Source organism: Gymnoscopelus microlampas (assembly GCF_963454915.1).
Source record: "Gymnoscopelus microlampas genome assembly, chromosome: 2".
Taxonomy (NCBI): Eukaryota; Metazoa; Chordata; class Actinopteri; order Myctophiformes; family Myctophidae; genus Gymnoscopelus; species Gymnoscopelus microlampas.
In genome coordinates this window covers 1698503-1715540 of record NC_139939.1, presented here as the reverse complement: position 1 = coordinate 1715540, position 17038 = coordinate 1698503, and the positions used below count along the sequence as shown (strand labels likewise).

Genomic DNA, 17038 nt, shown 5'->3' with positions numbered 1-17038 from the left:
TTTTATTCATTTTTGTTAAAAGTGTTCTTGGGGGGGGGAATATCGTACCCAAGAACATAAGAGTTGATATTAAGTAGCATTTCTGTATTTCCACTTTGGACCTATAAGAGGCTTTCATTCTATCATATTTACTTATTTCTTCTTTTAATTTTATGATTCTCTTCTCCCAGTTTTTTTCACAACATTTTTCCTTATTTATATAAAGACCCAGGACTTTGATTTCATCTTTTACAATTACGTTAATTTCTGGTTTATTTTCATCAATACCCATCCAAACTCCTTCTGTTTTATCTTGATTGAGTTTGGCTCCAGCTACTTCTTCATATAATTCAAAGTGTTTGTTTACAAAATTCATTTCAGCTTGGTTTCTTATTATGATAGATACATCATCTGCGTAGGCCAAAGCTGTTACTTTCTGACCTGTACTGATGGTTATTCCTTGTATATTCATGTCTCTATTTATATAGAGGTGTAGAGGGAAAAAAGAGGAAAAAAAGTTTAATCTGAAACACAAGTTTATACAATATAGTGGGGGTCCCTGCTTCATCTCTCTCTCAGCTAGGGGGTCCTTGGGCTGATTTTATTTTATTTTATTCTTTAGTCCTGTCTGCGCTACAGGTTCATTCTGTCAGATATGTTTCTGCACACGCCCACTCACTGTTGGGTAAGGGTGATGTTAAATCCTTGGTTGCACGCCAGTGCTGCCCAGAGAATAGCGGATCTACAAGGTCACAATGAGTCACAACACACGCGCGCACACGCGCACACGCACATGCACACACACACACACACACACACACACACACACACACACACACACACACACACACACACACACACACACACACACACACACACACACACACACACACACACACACACACACACACACCCACCCACTCACAAGAAAAGGAAGTAGCTACTGAGTGTACTGTTGGTCCTTCTATGTCAAACAGGAAGTCATGAGTGGTTGTGGTGTAACACGGTTCGTCTCGGTTGTGTTTTACAACAAGCTGCAGCTCTGCAGCTCTACAAGGGCGTGTCTTAAACTAAAACACTGCCTACAAGATGTTTTATGCATTTCCGTATTGAAAACAGTCTGTTTGACGTTGCACTTATTCACTGCTTGACACGTCTGCCATGTTTAATCACAGCTAATTTTGAATAAAGTTGTCTAGGCTACATTTGGACATGGCTGCTAAAACGGCTAAAGAGGCAATCTTAGACGCCCTTGAGGATCTGGAGAAGACTGAGCTGGAGAAATTCTGCAGTGCTTTGCGTGATCGCAGAGAAGAACCACGTATTCGACGAAGCACAATTGAGAATAAGAGTAGAACAGAGATTGCAGACAAATTAGTTACAACTTTCACTGAGGACAAAGCTGTGGAAGTAACCCTGGATATTTTGAAAAAGATCGACTGCAATGATGTTGCACAGGAACTACAGAATTGGATGGGTACGTTTTTTTTATCCTAATTGATTACAAATTCAAAATACAGAGCCAGGGATTTAATATCATTTAGGCAATAGGCTAGGTTGTGGGTCTATGCCTAGGCCATCATCATCATGACCCTAGTGCTTCGTAACGTGGGTGGTACTGCCCCTCAGGGGGCATTCAGAGAACATTCAGGGTTTCATTCGAGTGCAAATTTTCTTAATTGATCATAGACTTTGTGAATGGTGTTTAGTTGTGCTATTGGTGTAATTATGGTAGGTAGCTTCACAGTAATTCCTCCATGTGATGACCAGAGTGAGTGTTGTAGTATGAATGATTCTTCTAGTGGTCTGGTTTAATGCTAGTTGCATTGGACGGTTGAAACATAACGTTAATCATGAAGCCAAAGTGGAGAAAAGTGGAGTGATGTACAATAAAAGATGGCCAGAAGTGTTGTCTAGCCTTGTGTACAGTATATGTGCACACTGGCCTGACTATTTTCAAGTTTAAATAAACGGTGCAGGAGTTTTATATATACCCATTTTGAGTTTTGTGCAGGCTATTATTTCATGTCAGGCCAAGACACAAAGACATTGTGTGTGCATGTGTGTGTGTGTGTGTGTGTGTGTGTGTGTGTGTGTGTGTGTGTGTGTGTGTGTGTGTGTGTGTGTGTGTGTGTGTGTGTGTGTGTGTGTGTGTGACTGTGTGCCTGCGCATGCGTTAGTGCGAGCAAGAGAGAGAGAGAGAGAGAGAGAGAGAGAGAGAGAGAGAGAGAGAGAGAGAGAGAGAGAGAGAGAAGCAATCCATTGGCTGGCTAGACATGAATTCATAACGTGCAGATTACTTAAGTAGCCTATGGTCCATATTAATGCTATTTCACGGCGTAGCCATTAATAAGAATGTGTCTTGTTACCTGCACCAAATGATTGACGTTTGATTGCGTCTTAAGCGAGACTCCAATTTATAATTGTACTGTTGTTTAACAGTAAATAATAATATGTTTTGGCACCTAATGTTTAATATCCCTCAGCCTTCATTATGCTTTTATTACATTGGTGTCCCTATTGTCTGATGTGATGCTATTATTAGCACTTGCCTTCAATAACTTCAAGTGCTAGCTATACTCTCATTGTGGACACTGCCCATCTCTATAGCCTACACCCAATTGTCACATGTTCTCATCCATGTACCTGATGGAGAGAGCAGAGGTTGAATAATTTAAATAATACACAGTGGGAGCATCTAATGTATTATGGTGTGCAGATAATATTTTGTATTCTTGGACTTAACAACAATAATCACATGATTCATGAACAATTCAGTTTGATCTGTTATTCAATTAGATGTTTTCTATATGATAAAAGCAACACTATAATAAACAAACCAAAAAGGTTGAGAACCATTGATATGTTCAATGGTTCTCACAGAAAATGGCACTTCTAGTTTAAGTGTCACTTTGAAAAGGTGGCAGAAAAGGTTAACAGCTTGTTTTAAACTTACTGTGTTAGCTAATGTGTTTCTATTTTAATTTAACTATTATTTATTGTTTGAATATTATTTCAGAACAATCCAAAGGAGCACTAGCATCTTTCTCAGGTGAGTGCTGTTCAAAGTTACTTGACTCAAATGGATTTTTATTGCAGTCTCCATTGGATGTTAATACATGTACAGTATAAGCTGTTGTTGATTAATATCAAACAATTATAAAAACCTATCATTAAGTGATTCACATACTGAATGCTAGTTTCTATTTAAAACAGGATCATGTATAGTCTACAAACAACACATTGAAACGGATCTAAAATTTCACTCACAATAATTTTTTGAAATGACACATCCATATACGTGTGTATGGTATACATACAATGGTAAATGGCACATTGTTTGTATTTACCAAAGCACAATATGCATTACATCCACCCATTTAAACATGGGTCACATTCATAATAGGTTTCCGACTCGTGTGGGGCAGTTTCCTCAATACATTATATTGAGGAAACCGCACGACAGGGGTCTGAAACCTTTTCTTTTTTTTTTCATTTTCTTGATGGTCAGTATGCCATATCATCAAAATAAAATATTTCCAACAGATTTTGATTATCCATAATACATAACAACTTTTGAGATGTTTTCTTTCACATCAGGACATTGTAATGAGCATTAGACTCAGAGCAATAACCCACCTACAGTTTCTCCCACACTCCCTCCTAAGTCAGAGTTTGAATGAATGTAGAATTATGCAGGATGTAATTTGTATATAGTATGTGAGGAGACTTAATTTAATTAATTACATCTTTTTAAAATATTTTATTTTAAAAGAAGAATCCTCTCTCTCACACGTATGCCAGTGTGCCAGTGATTACCCTCCCGTGCCTAAGGTTAAGGTTACCTACCCCTGTTGTACGGACTTTAACCGGTTTGATTGTATGTCATTATGAGATCTGCTGGCAAGCAAAACAATTGTCTACGTCAGCACTGTACAGACAACGTCTTCTTTACTTAAACCAGCGCTATGTAACTTTCCTCTTCTACCCCGGATATGATCCCAGTTTCCTGCTTAAGTGCTGCATGTTTTACCATTGAGCTAATAGAACCGGCCTGCTTGCTATAATGATGAATTGAATCTTGACATTCAGGTCAAAATTAATGTCAGATCCTGTGTCTAGGTGAGACATGACCTTTGGCACCATCTAAATGTCTCAATAGAAGAGCAGGGAGACAAAATACAACCACCCCAATTGTATCAGTTATATTGTATTAACATACTCTACCATACAGATTGTATAAGTTATATTGTATTAACGTGCTCTACCATACAGATTGTATGTTATATTCTATTAACATACTCTCATGCAGATTGTATAAGTTATATTCTAACATACTGTACCAGACAGATTGGATAACATTTAGTTGTATTCATAAAAAAGTCACATAGTGAGGCTTTAACAATGAAGCTATAGAGATCCATCTTGTACTGCATTATTAATAAGCTGTATAACAATATGATTAATATGTTTGTTTACAAATGGAGCTGATAGCTCTGAGTTTCAATGTTAATGAACGCCACACAGGGCTGTTGAGTGGAGTTGTTCTGTGGGCAGTGGGCTGCTCACACATGCACAGTAACTCCAAAACTGCTACAGATCCTATAGCCCGCCGGGACTGCAACTCTGACAACAGAGTCCATAGCCTGTGGCCGCACATTCGCAGGAACTCTGAATCTCTGCTGCTTCACTTAGACCAGTGTTTCCCAACCTTTAGAGATAGATAGACCCCAGGGCACACCTAGATATACGGGGGATATATCTAGGTGTGCCATATATATATATATACACACACACACACACACACACACACACACACACACACACACACACACACACACACACACACACACACACACACACACACACACACACACACACACACACACACACACACACACACATATTTGACATATTTGAACCCTTGAACATTACAAAATGGCAAATACATGAACTTGTGTCAGTGCAAGGAATGGAAGAGTCTGATTTCACCTTCCCAGAGTAAAACCCAATATACTTGTAAAAACACAATATTCAAATATTTATGACTCAGCAAATAACTTTAAAAAGAAAATAAAGGACAGAGACAGTGCCTCAGTTTGGAGGAGTTGCATTCACCATCATTTGGTTTGGTTTTGTTCTGTTTCTTGGAGGTTTTACACGGCACACCCAGGGCTTTGATGCAGTAAAGTAAAGGGCCGCGGAACAGCGGTTGGGAAACGCTGCCTTAGACAGTCGACAATATCGCTAATAAAGCTTAAATTTGGGGAAAATGGCCGTTGTCACTGTCTTCATACAGTATGCCAGTGGTTGATGCCCTGGGGAAGGTCAGATCGATCGGTCAGCCCGCTTAGAAATGTTTATTCAAACTAACTCAGGTTCCGTAATTTTATAGTAGGATGATAATAATATATTGATTGCTTGAATATTTTATAGAAAAATAAAATAACACTATATGTTTATTCATTTAACCTTTATTTAACCAGTAAAATCACATTGAGACCATAGTCTCTTTTACAAGTGTGCACTGGCCAAGAGAAGAGGCAAATAAATGTTACTATATGTACAAACAAAAACAAAAACAAAATGCAGAAAATAATATGATAATAAGGGTAATAATAATAATAATAATAATAACTAGAGAAAGTGCTCCTCGGAGCACATGGTCTCCGCCAGGTCAGGTACGATATTGTGGCCTCCTGGTGGCGCTATAATAGGCCAATGTGAAAAGGGTGCCATTTATTCTTCAATCGGACACTGCATTCATGATTTGAGGCATTTTGTTACAAAAATGTGTTTTGCTAAATTAGACCTGCTGGTGGCGCTATAACAGGCCAATGTGAAAAAGGGTGGCATTTCTTCCTTGGCCTAGTGGGAATGTGCCTGTGAAATTTCACGGAAATCGCAAGCTGCGTTCATGATTTGAGGCATTTTGTTCAAAACGGACCAATCCTGCAAACTTTGGAAGCAAACCTTAGCCAATGAGGATGGAATATGGGAAATCGGACAGATCAGTGTTGATCACATGACTATAGAGATACTGTGTACCGATTTGCATGACGTTTGGATAAAATCTGTAGGAGTAATGTAAAAAAATGGGTTTTGCACAAATCGGCCTCCAGGTGGCGCTATAACAGGCCCATGTGAAAAATTTGAGGCAGAGGTTCTGAATTGGCATCCAGGGAGTGTGTGTGCACAGTTTCGCAGCGACCGGGCCAACGGTGCCAGAGATTAGCTGGTAACACACGGACACATGGACACACGGACACACGGACACACGGACACACGGACACACAGACACACGGACACACGGACGGAGGGTAAAACATACTCTCTCGCCATGCCTTTCGGCCTGGCGGAGACAATTATTATAATTATAATTATTATTACCCTTATTTTTATTGTTATTATTATTATAAACAAACAATGTTCAGAGCAGAAACAGCCTAAATGTTAAATGGGTGGGGGCGTGGGGGTGGATTGAGGGCTACTGGCCCAAAAAAGGTCAATAACCACTGATTAACACAGAAAGACTTCCATCACTTCTACTTTAAGTTTCGCTTTGGTGCAAAGTAATTGCATTTAGCTACAGTACAGTAGTAAGTAACTGTGTTCAGTGACTTAGCAACTTTACAGTTTGTTTTCAAGGTGCTATATTGTAGCTCACGTGTTTATGTTTTAATTCAAATAACATTTATGATTATACAAACATTGTTTCATTTCTTGCAGAACAATCACAAGTGGCTGTATTGGGTGAGTACTGTTTAAAGCCGTTCCTGGAAAGTAAAAGAAAAACGATTTTTAGCAATGTCTGCTGGTCACTACCGTCATTGCAGGTCTTTAGCGGAGTCCTGCATTACCCAGAATTCTTTTCGTTTTCACAGGAAGGCAGAAGCGTTTCAAAAAGCGTTCTTTTTGTTGTTTTATACTATCTGCGGATCATTTCTTCTTAGCCAGTGGAGCTTTAGTTACCATGAGCTGTGTTTTCTTTTGCTGTTGTTTTTCCATCTTCAAATCCTATAAAGCCATAAAAACAGCGTAATATTCTGTTTTGTTACTAGCGGTAGTCCCGGGACAAACAGGAAACGGCCGGATGACGCCATTCTCGCGGGAAAGACGCCCCTGTCCAATGGAAAAACGGCCACAGGCTTTCGGGGGTGAAATTCATGGAATGGGTGTTGTGAAACATTTGCCACTCACAAAAGATACACAATTTAACTTTAGTTTTTTTGAAAAAGTTACCTAGTATAACTTTAAAGTTAGTTGATTCTGAAATTGAGACATTTCATTTAGGTCTACCAGTGTTACTATTGATTTACATAATAATAATATAGTTATTAATATCGTTTTCAATGCAGTCTCCATCATAGTCACTTTTGGATTTTAATACATTTGTAAGATGTTGTTGTTGTTGTTTAAAATCAGTTAATTATACACACTTTTAATACATACTTTAATACACAGGTTTTACATACTGAATGTGACACTGTTCAAAACAGGATCACGCATAATGTCCTACATTTTCATTAAACATTTCCCTTTTTTAATGTAGTTAGCTACAGTGTAGACTGAAAGAACGAGCCCAATCGATGGTCTTGAAGGGCGGAGCCAAACCCAGGCGCTGGATTCCAGCGCCTGGGTTTGGAGCACTCTGATTGGTTAGGAGATAACAAGGTCCTAAGACCAGCGTTCCTGCAAGGTTCTCCCAGGCTTTTTTTCTTTTGAAACAAAAAAAAAGGCATGAGTTTCCGAGGCTAGCTACAGTGTGACTGTGACAGTCAGTAACGTAACAGTTTGTTTCCAACATAGGCTATACACGCACCGAGTTCGAAGTCAATCGCTTTGACGGTTCTCGAGAAGCGCAAATAACAAACTTGCACGCACACTCGTGTAATGTATATTTAGATGTAGGTCATCAACACGACAATAGCAGTTTGTGATGACATCAGCAAACCCTGTATCTCCATATTTAGTTGATTGTTTGTTTGTATGGTAGTGGGTACCGTAACAGGTTTAGTTTAGTTTAGTTTAGTTTATTAGGATCCCCATTAGCTTTTGCCATGACAAAAGCTAGTCTTCCTGGGGTCCGCCACAGTCAAACATTTTAACAGAGACATTCCTTACATCAACTTTACAGTCACTATAATCTATAAAAAATAAAAGTAGAAAATAAAAAAACAAAAAGTACAATCAAGTAGTAAATTTAAAATAAAACAATCAAGTAGTAAATTTAAAATAAAACAAAATCACTTATTACACATTAAACTTTGTGCGTCTGGGGATTAGTACAGGCATGTTTTCATCAGATGTTCTTTTAACTTTTTCTTAAAAGTGAATTTTGTGTTTGTATTAATGATGTACTTAGGCAATGAGTTCCATCCTATTACAGCTCTATAGATAGTAGAAGCTTTGAGAAGATCTGTTCTTGGTTTAAGTGTTACCATATCACCTGAACTGGCTTGTCTAGTCATATGGGTATGTTCATCTCTTCTGTATCCTACCTGGTCAAAGAAATACTGGGTTTTTTGGTCAGTTAAAACATTTCTGAAAAAGGTGAGAGTGCGTGAATGTAATCTATTCTCAACAGTAAGCCATGATAGATTTCTGTGCATTTCTACTACATGTGTGCGCTTGGAGCACTGGAGAGCTAATCTGGCAGCTTTGTTTTGAGCTGTTTGCAATTTCTGTATGTCTTTCTTCTTAGCGGATGACCAAACAACTGGGCAGTACTCAAGGTATGACAAGACTAAAGCTTGAGTTACTACTTTCAGAGTTTTTAATGTAATATACTTGGAACATTTCCTGGTTATAGCGATGCTCCTTCCCATTTTAGTTACTATATTATCAATTTGCTTTGTCCAATTTAGTTTAGGATCCAATACAATTCCAAGCAGTTTAGCCTCCTTCACCTGTTCCACTGGCTTCCCAGCAAGTGATAGGCACAATTGAGGATCACTTTTCAGTATATGTCTAGATCCAAACACCATGGTACAATGGTGCAATGTGTACTCTGACAACAAGTACAACAGGCAGTGGGACATGCATTCCTGACCTGCCCATTTATAAATAACCCATTGATTGTGATGTCTAACATGATTAGTACTGTGTTAACAGGTGGTGGGCTGGCTGGCTGCAATCCGCCTGGCTGGCTGCAAATCGCCAGAGGAGGGCTGGGTAGGTACAACAGGTATTGCATAACTGGGTGGGTAGGGAACTAGGGGTGTCACGATTCACAAATTTCACAATGCGATATGATACATGATATTGGGCTCACAATATTGATATGTTTTCACAATTATCAACATTGGCCATCATCTTCAGTTTAAAAGTGCTTTTTAAATCACAAAAAGTGCTTTAAAATTATACAAGCTTAAGGGACATAATAGCTAATAGTTATTGTTGTCATCTGGACTTTACCAACCAAGTGTAGCCTAAGTGTTAGGCCTAAATGTCACCAAAGTGCTAGTTATTAACAGCAGCTTAAAGGGCAAGACCACTTTGGTAGAGGTTTGGGTTGTGTAGTTACCTTGCCATGATGTAACTCCAAAGGTGGGCAAGAAATACAAAATAATTGCTCCATTGTTTAGAAATTGATAATTCAAAATATGCTCCTCATTGACTTACATTGTACGGTAAAACCGCTCTCAAAGTCACTCTTTTAGCACAAAAATGAACGCAAGCAAAGTTGATTCAGACAATATAGAACATCACCAAGCCCAGTACTGTTTGTTTTTTTTATAAAAACGTCAACTTCCTGTTGATTTTGCCATTTTTAATAAGTAGAAAACCCGGACTGGATTGGCGGATCCGGATCCAGATCTTCAAATAGTAAAATAAACAGGAAGTTGACATTTTTATTAAAAAAACAAACAGTACTGGGTTTGGTGATGCTCTATACTGTCTGAATCAGCTATGTTTGGGTTCATTTATGTGCTAAAAGAGTGACTTTGAGAGCTGTTTTACCGTACAATGTAAGTCAATGAGGAGCATATTTTGAATTATCAATTTCTAATCAATGGAGCAATTATTTTTTATTTCTTGCCCACCTTTGGAGTTACATCATGGCAAGGTAAATACACAACCCTAACCTCTACCAAAGTGGTCTTACCCTTTAAACAAAATATCTATAATACCAGAGAATGTCGCTTGTAAAAACAAATCTTTGGCTATGATCATCAAAGCCAAAGATTTGTTTTTGATGCTGTCAAAAAATAGATTTACAGTGCAGAAATATTATTGTCTTGATGCATGTAACATGAGCGTCAATGAGTGTCATATCTGGACACAGACACACACACACACACACACACACACACACACACACACACACACACACACACACACACACACACACACACACACACACACACACACACACACACACACACACACACACACACACACACACACCTCCCCTGTGCAGTGCTCTAAACTAAAAGTGAGTCTGTTAATTTCTCTCCGAAGCCCTTGAACATGATTAATGATTACTGTGATTATGGTAATTAAGCTCACATTTCATATCACACACCATACATAAGAACTCCTGTAACTTTCACCAGCCTTTTTTTTATAATAGTAAAAAAAAGAAAGAAACAATATTTTTTTTAAGAGAGCAATCCCAAATTGCATCATTCCCGACTGCATCGCTCAAAAAGTTGTCTATTTTTTTTTTTTTTTTTTGGAGTGGTTATTGTGAAAAATATACCAGTGAAATAATTTATCGTTGCTGTCCGGCAGGAACCAGCTAACTCAATTTTTCCGCTTTTGCATTGTTTTCCATAAATCAGGGCCATTAAACACCCTTTACGTCTGTGTGTTGATTAAAAAAATAGTGAACCAATGAAAAGTATTAAAAAGTGCTTCTGACAAAACCAGCTAAATCCATTAGGAACCTCAAACCTTCTGCTAAACCAGCTAAGTTCACCATAGGGAGTGGAGTTAGCTGGTTTAGCTGACTCCAGGCTCCACCTAGCCTGGTTCCAGACAAATCTGCCTTTGCAAAATTGCATCGCACTTTAGCCCTCGGCAGATTAGGTCTGGCCCCCCTCAATAGAGATTTTGTTTCTCTCCCTCCGAAGTTGTGAGGGACCAATCAGGGCCCAGTATCCAAATGTGGGCGGGCTTATCACCTTATTTGGAGCAATGACGTACAAGGAAGCACTGCTCTGATTCGTTCGTACAAGGAAGCACTGCTCTGATTGGTTTAGGTCTAACCAATAGAGTCCGTTTGGATCTTTTTGTAACCGCCCCTTGGAAAAAAATCTATCGTTGATAGGGACCAGACTATTATCTACGCAGTGTGTCGTGTGATATTGTCTGGCCACGCGAGGCTAGGCTCCACCCCCTGTTGACCTCCAACTTCATTGTGAGCTTGGAGGTCCATTCAGCTGTTCTGATCAATGATGAACAAATCCACTTTTTTTTGTTTTTGTCATTTCCTGAAAAATGAACATTTTGGAGTTAGCTGGTTGCTGCCGGACAGCAGAGATATCATAAACACATATCTATATTTTACACATTACAGCATTACCGTTTGTGGTCAAATGAGGTAATTGTTTACCACCATTTCTTGACATCCACAGGGATGTCAAGAAATTTCACAATTTTGAATCAAGAATCCAAGAGTGTCTGCCACTCTGACTCCCACTCCTTCTAGATGTTATATATTCATGATGTTCATTATGATTTGATGTTTCTTCTTATAGGACACATGTTGGCGGGGGGGTTTGCCGTGGGAGGTATGCCCGTAGGTATGTAACAACCTTTTTTCATACAACAATTGACCTTGTTCCGAAAAAAAAAAGAATAAATAAATGAATGAATGAATTGTAATATGCTCTGTGTGGATGTTCTCATGACACAAACAGTTCCAAAGAATGCACAGGCAGAGAGAGAATTATACTACTTAAGGATGTTTATAAGGAACCCTGGTTAATAAGCCTGCTTTAATACAAAAATGTATAAATGTGTGTGTGTGTGTGTGTGTGTGTGTGTGTGTGTGTGTGTGTGTGTGTGTGTGTGTGTGTGTGTGTGTGTGTGTGTGTGTGTGTGTGTGTGTGCGTGCGTGTGCGCGTGCGTGCGTGCGTGCGTGCATGCGTGCGTGGGTGCGTGCGTGCCAAACACCTGGGAAACCTGACCTACAGAGTCTGTGAGGAGATCATGAAGAAGGTCCCGTTCAGTCCTGTCATTCTGGACCCAAACACGGCAAACGGCTATCTCTCTCTGTCTGAAGACCTGACCACTGTGGGAGATTCAGGCCTAACATTTAGTGTTAGGCCTAAATGTCACCAAAGTGATAGTTATTAACAGCAGCTTAAACAAAATGATCTATAATACCAGAGAATGTCGCTTGTAAAAACAAATCTTTGGCTATGATCATCAAAGCCAAAGATTTGTTTTTGATGCTGTCATAAAATAGATTTACAGTGCAGAAATATTATTGTCTTGATGCATGTAACATGAGCGTCAATGAGTGTCATCTGGACACAGACACAGACACCTCCCCTGTGCTCTAAACTAAAAGTGAGTCTGTTAATTTCTCTCCAAAGCCCTTGAACATGATTAATGATTACTGTGATTATGGTAATTAAGCTCACATTTCATATCACACACCATACATAAGAACTCCTGTAACTTTCACCAGCCTTTTTTTTTATAATAGTAAAAAAAGAAAGAAACAATATTCTTTTTTAAAAGATCAAACCCAAATTGCATCATTCCCGACTGCATCGCTCAAAAAGTTGTCTTTTTTTTCTTCTTTTTTTTTTTGTGGTTATTGTGAAAAATATACCAGTGAAATAATATATCGCTGCTGTCCGGCAGGAACCAGCTAACTCCATTTTTCCGCTTTTGCATTGTTTTCCATAAATCAGGGCCATTGAACACCCTTTACGTCTGTGCTTTGATAAAAAAAAATACTGAACCAATGAAAAGTATTAAAAAGCGCTTCTGACAAAACCAGCTAACTCCATTGGAACCTCAAACCTTCTGCTAAACCAGCTAAGTTCACCATAGGGGGGTGGAGTTAGCTGGTTTTGCTGACTCCAGGCTCCACCCCCTGTTGACCTCCAACCTCATTGTGAGCTTGGAGGTCCATTCAGCTGTTCTGATCAATGATGAACAAAACCTCCTAAATCCACTTTTTTTTTTTTTGTCATTTCCTGAAAAATGAACATTTTGGAGTTAGCTGGTTGCTGCCTGACAGCAGAGATATCATAAACACATATCTATATTTTACACATTACAGCATTAACATTTGTGGTCAAATGAGGTAATTTCTTGACATCCACACGGATGTCAAGAAATTTCACAATTTTGAATCAAGAATCCAAGACTGTCTGCCACTCTGACTCCCACTCCTTCTAGATGTTATATATTCATGATGTTCATTATGATTTGATGTTTGTCCTTATAGGACACATGATGGCGGGGGTGGCTGCCATGCCCGTAGGTATGTAACAACCTTTTTTCATACAACAATTGACCTTGTTTGAGCGGTTCTCAAAGTGTGGTCTGGGGACCCCCAGAGGTCCTTCAGGGAGTTTCAGGGGGTCCACAGAAAACGAAGAACAGTTTAATCACTTTAACCACTTTAATTTTTTTTAAGAGAGCAATCCCAAATTGCATCATTCCCGACTGCATCGCTCAAAAAGTTGTCTATTTTTTTTTTTTTTTTGTGGAGTGGTTATTGTGAAAAATATACCAGTGAAATAATATATCGTTGCTGTCCGACAGGAACCAGCTAACTCCATGTTTCCGCTTTTGCATTGTTTTCCATAAATCAGGGCCATTGAACACCCTTTATGTCTGTGTGTTGATTAAAGAAATAGTGAACCAATGAAAAGTATTAAAAAGTGCTTCTGACAAGACCAGCTAAATCCATTGGAACCTCAAACCTTCTGCTAAACCAGCTAAGTTCACCATAGGGGGGTGGAGTTAGCTGGTTTTGCTGACTCCAGGCTCCACCCCCTTGACCTCCAACCTCATTGTGAGCTTGGATGTCCATTCAGCTGTTCTGATCAATGATGAACAAAACCTCCTAAATCCACTTTTGTTTTTGTTTTTGTCATTTCCTGAAAAATGAACATTTTGGAGTTAGCTGGTTGCTGCCGGACAGCAGAGATATCATAAACACATATCTATATTTTACACATTACAGCATTAACATTTATGGTCAAATGAGGTAATTGTTTTCCCAGTTTTCAAGAAATTTCACAATTTTGAATCAAGAATCCAAGAGTGTCTGCCACTCTGACTCCCACTCCTTCTAGATGTTATATATGTTCTTCATGATTTGATGTTTCTTCTTATAGGACACATGATGGCGGGGGGGGTTTGTATGACCGCAGGTATGTAACAACCTTTTTTCATACAACAATTGACCTTGTTCCGAAAAAAAAAAAAGAATAAATAAATGAATGAATGAATTGTAATATACTCTGTGTGGATGTTCTCATGACACAAACAGTTCCAAAGAATGCACAGGCAGAGAGAGAATTATACTACTCAAGGATGTTTATAAGGAACCCTGGTTAATAAGCCTGCTTTAATACAAAAATGTATAAATGTGTGTGTGTGTGTGTGTGTGTGTGTGTGTGTGTGTGTGTGTGTGTGTGTGTGTGTGTGTGTGTGTGTGTGTGTGTGTGTGTGTGTGTGTGTGTGTGTGTGTGTGTGTGTGTGTGTGTGTGTGTGTGTGTGTGTGTGTGCGCGTGTGAGTGTGTGTGTGTGTGTGTGCGTGCGTGTGAGTGTGTGTGTGTGTGTGTGTGCGCATGTGCGTGTGCGTGTCACACAACATTTGTCCCTGGCATAACTCAGACAGCATCCAACCGTTTGGTCTCAAATATGGCGTCATATGACCCTGAGGTGTGCAGAGCCAAATGGCAGGCTGACCAGCGGTTTCTGAGAACCGAACAATCACAACTATTTGTATCTGTCGGCCCTTAGGACATTCTTTTTGTTCAGGAGATTGAATGCATGGTTCAACCCAAACCGTTGGCTTCAGGGATAGGCTGGTGCCCAGCGCCCTAGTAATATGTAATATATAACATCACTCATGATAAGTAATAAGATAATAGTATACATTTTTAAATAAATTGTAACTAGTAATTACTTCCTAAGAAACTTGCCCAACACTGCCAGTAACTGAGGGATGCTCTTTTTCCTTTTTATGTTTGCCTATTATCTATTACCAGGGTTCCTGTGGGGGTTGTCAAGTTATTTAATACAATTGGGATTTCATCCAAAATTCTATTAAAGATGATCCAATCAGACTTTAGACAACCTCACCCTACTCACAATGTGTAGTTTCAAACATTGTCCACTGCCAATATAACAATATGAATTGAATTGATATTCATGCTGTTATTCATGCCTTTCTGATTGTATCTTCCTTCCTATAGCACTGTCAGTGGAAAGGTATGATCCAAAGACCTCACTGAAGTCTAAACTCAAGTCTCTACAGGACAACAGCAACAAATGCAAAGAGTTTGAACAGACATACAAAGACGTGTATAAACACAACAAGAACCAGGTGGAGACCACAGAGAAGCAGATCAGAGCAGAGATTGAGAAGCTCCACCAGTTCCTGAGAGAGGAAGAGGAGGACAGAGTTTCAGCTCTGAAGGAGGAAGAGAAGCAGAAAGAAGAGATTGTCACCAGAGAGATGAAGAACATTCAGGAGCGGATCTCCTACCTGTCAGAACAAATCTTTGATATAGACCAAGAGCTCAAGAAACCAAATGTTTCATTTCTCGAAGACAAATACTCACCAGAACCACAGCTGGTCTCAGGAGTGCGGATAGATGTGGCCAAACACCTGGGAAACCTGACCTACAGAGTCTGTGAGGAGATCATGAAGAAGGTCCCGTTCAGTCCTGTCATTCTGGACCCAAACACAGCAAACGGCTATCTCTCTCTGTCTGAAGACCTGACCAGTGTCGGAGATTCAGAGACAATGCAGCAGCTTCCTGACAACCCAGAGAGGTTCACTATGTATCCCAGTGTTCTGGGTTCAGAGGGTTTTAGTTCAGGAACACACACCTGGGAGGTGGAGGTGGGGGACCATCCTCGATGGAATATAGGCTATGTTACAGACTCTGTTGACAGGAAGGGAAAGAGATCTACCACTACACCAAGAGATGGAATATGGTGTTTACGTCGACACAGAAGCATGCAGTACTCTAATGGTGTAGAATACTTCTCACTACAGAGGAATCCTCAGAGGATCAGAGTCCAGCTGGACTATGACAAGGGAGAGTTGTCCTTCCACGACACTGAAGACATGACTCACATCTACACTCATGAAGGCACTTTCACTGAGAAACTCTACCCATATTTGAATTATGAAAAGGCTTGTGATGCTGAAACCACTGCTATCAGAATCTGTCAAGTAGCGCAGGGGTGCCCAACCTTTGGTTCTCTGTCTCGAAGTTGCCATAGGAGAACGGCACTTCCAAAGCCTTCCTCCAGCACTCACTCAACGGCACTTCCAAAGCCTTCCTGCAGCACTCACTCAACGGCACTTCCAAAGCCTTCCTGCAGCACTCACTCAGAGATAAGCAGAGATGAAAAGTGTGTGTGTCAGTGACCAGCTAGTGTCCGGCACCATTGGACCAATATGTGTTGAAGTTTGCATGTACATGCCAAGAACATCCATCCAAAAGTTTCCAAATCTGCCTCAAGGTTGCGTAATAACAGGCTGCGTCACAGTTTGGCCTATAACTCTTGAAATGTTGCAGGTACCAAGTACAAAGTCACTTTCCATCCCTGATATAATGTCCCAAACTGCACATACTTTGGGTGCTCATATCCCCCGAAGGGTATGGTTTAATGTGTATAAAGCTGGATCTTATATCTACTTATATAAACGAGGATTGACTTCCGCCTCGCCGCTGACGCCGTACCCACAGCACTGATTTCGACTAAACACAACAACTACACACCACGTCTCGCCAACACTATAGCGACATCGTGCGCGCTGAATTTACGTGGGGATTAGGCAATGTCACATTGCTCACTACACATTTTCCACGTCGCAACATAATTAATTCCACTCACCACA

The 17038-nt window shown here is 39.8% G+C and overlaps 2 protein-coding genes across 2 annotated transcripts; both read left to right on the top strand.

Annotated features, from left to right (window-relative positions):
• Positions 1-1025: 1025 nt before the first annotated feature.
• On the top strand, positions 1026-9157 carry LOC311033843 (apoptosis-associated speck-like protein containing a CARD; the record flags this gene model as incomplete). The annotated part of the gene is made up of 5 exons (XM_084041523.1): positions 1026-1456; positions 2999-3031; positions 6709-6732; positions 8684-8714; positions 9094-9157. Exons 1-5 carry the CDS (start codon positions 1192-1194, stop codon positions 9155-9157), a joined length of 417 nt encoding a protein of 138 aa, XP_083897649.1. The 5' UTR covers positions 1026-1191.
• Positions 9158-13401: 4244 nt separating this feature from the next.
• On the top strand, positions 13402-16829 carry LOC311033827 (E3 ubiquitin-protein ligase TRIM35-like; the record flags this gene model as incomplete). The annotated part of the gene is made up of 3 exons (XM_084041499.1): positions 13402-13429; positions 14292-14327; positions 15378-16829. 3 exons carry the CDS (start codon positions 13402-13404, stop codon positions 16562-16564), a joined length of 1251 nt encoding a protein of 416 aa, XP_083897625.1. The 3' UTR covers positions 16565-16829.
• Between the last annotated feature and the right edge of the window lie 209 nt (positions 16830-17038).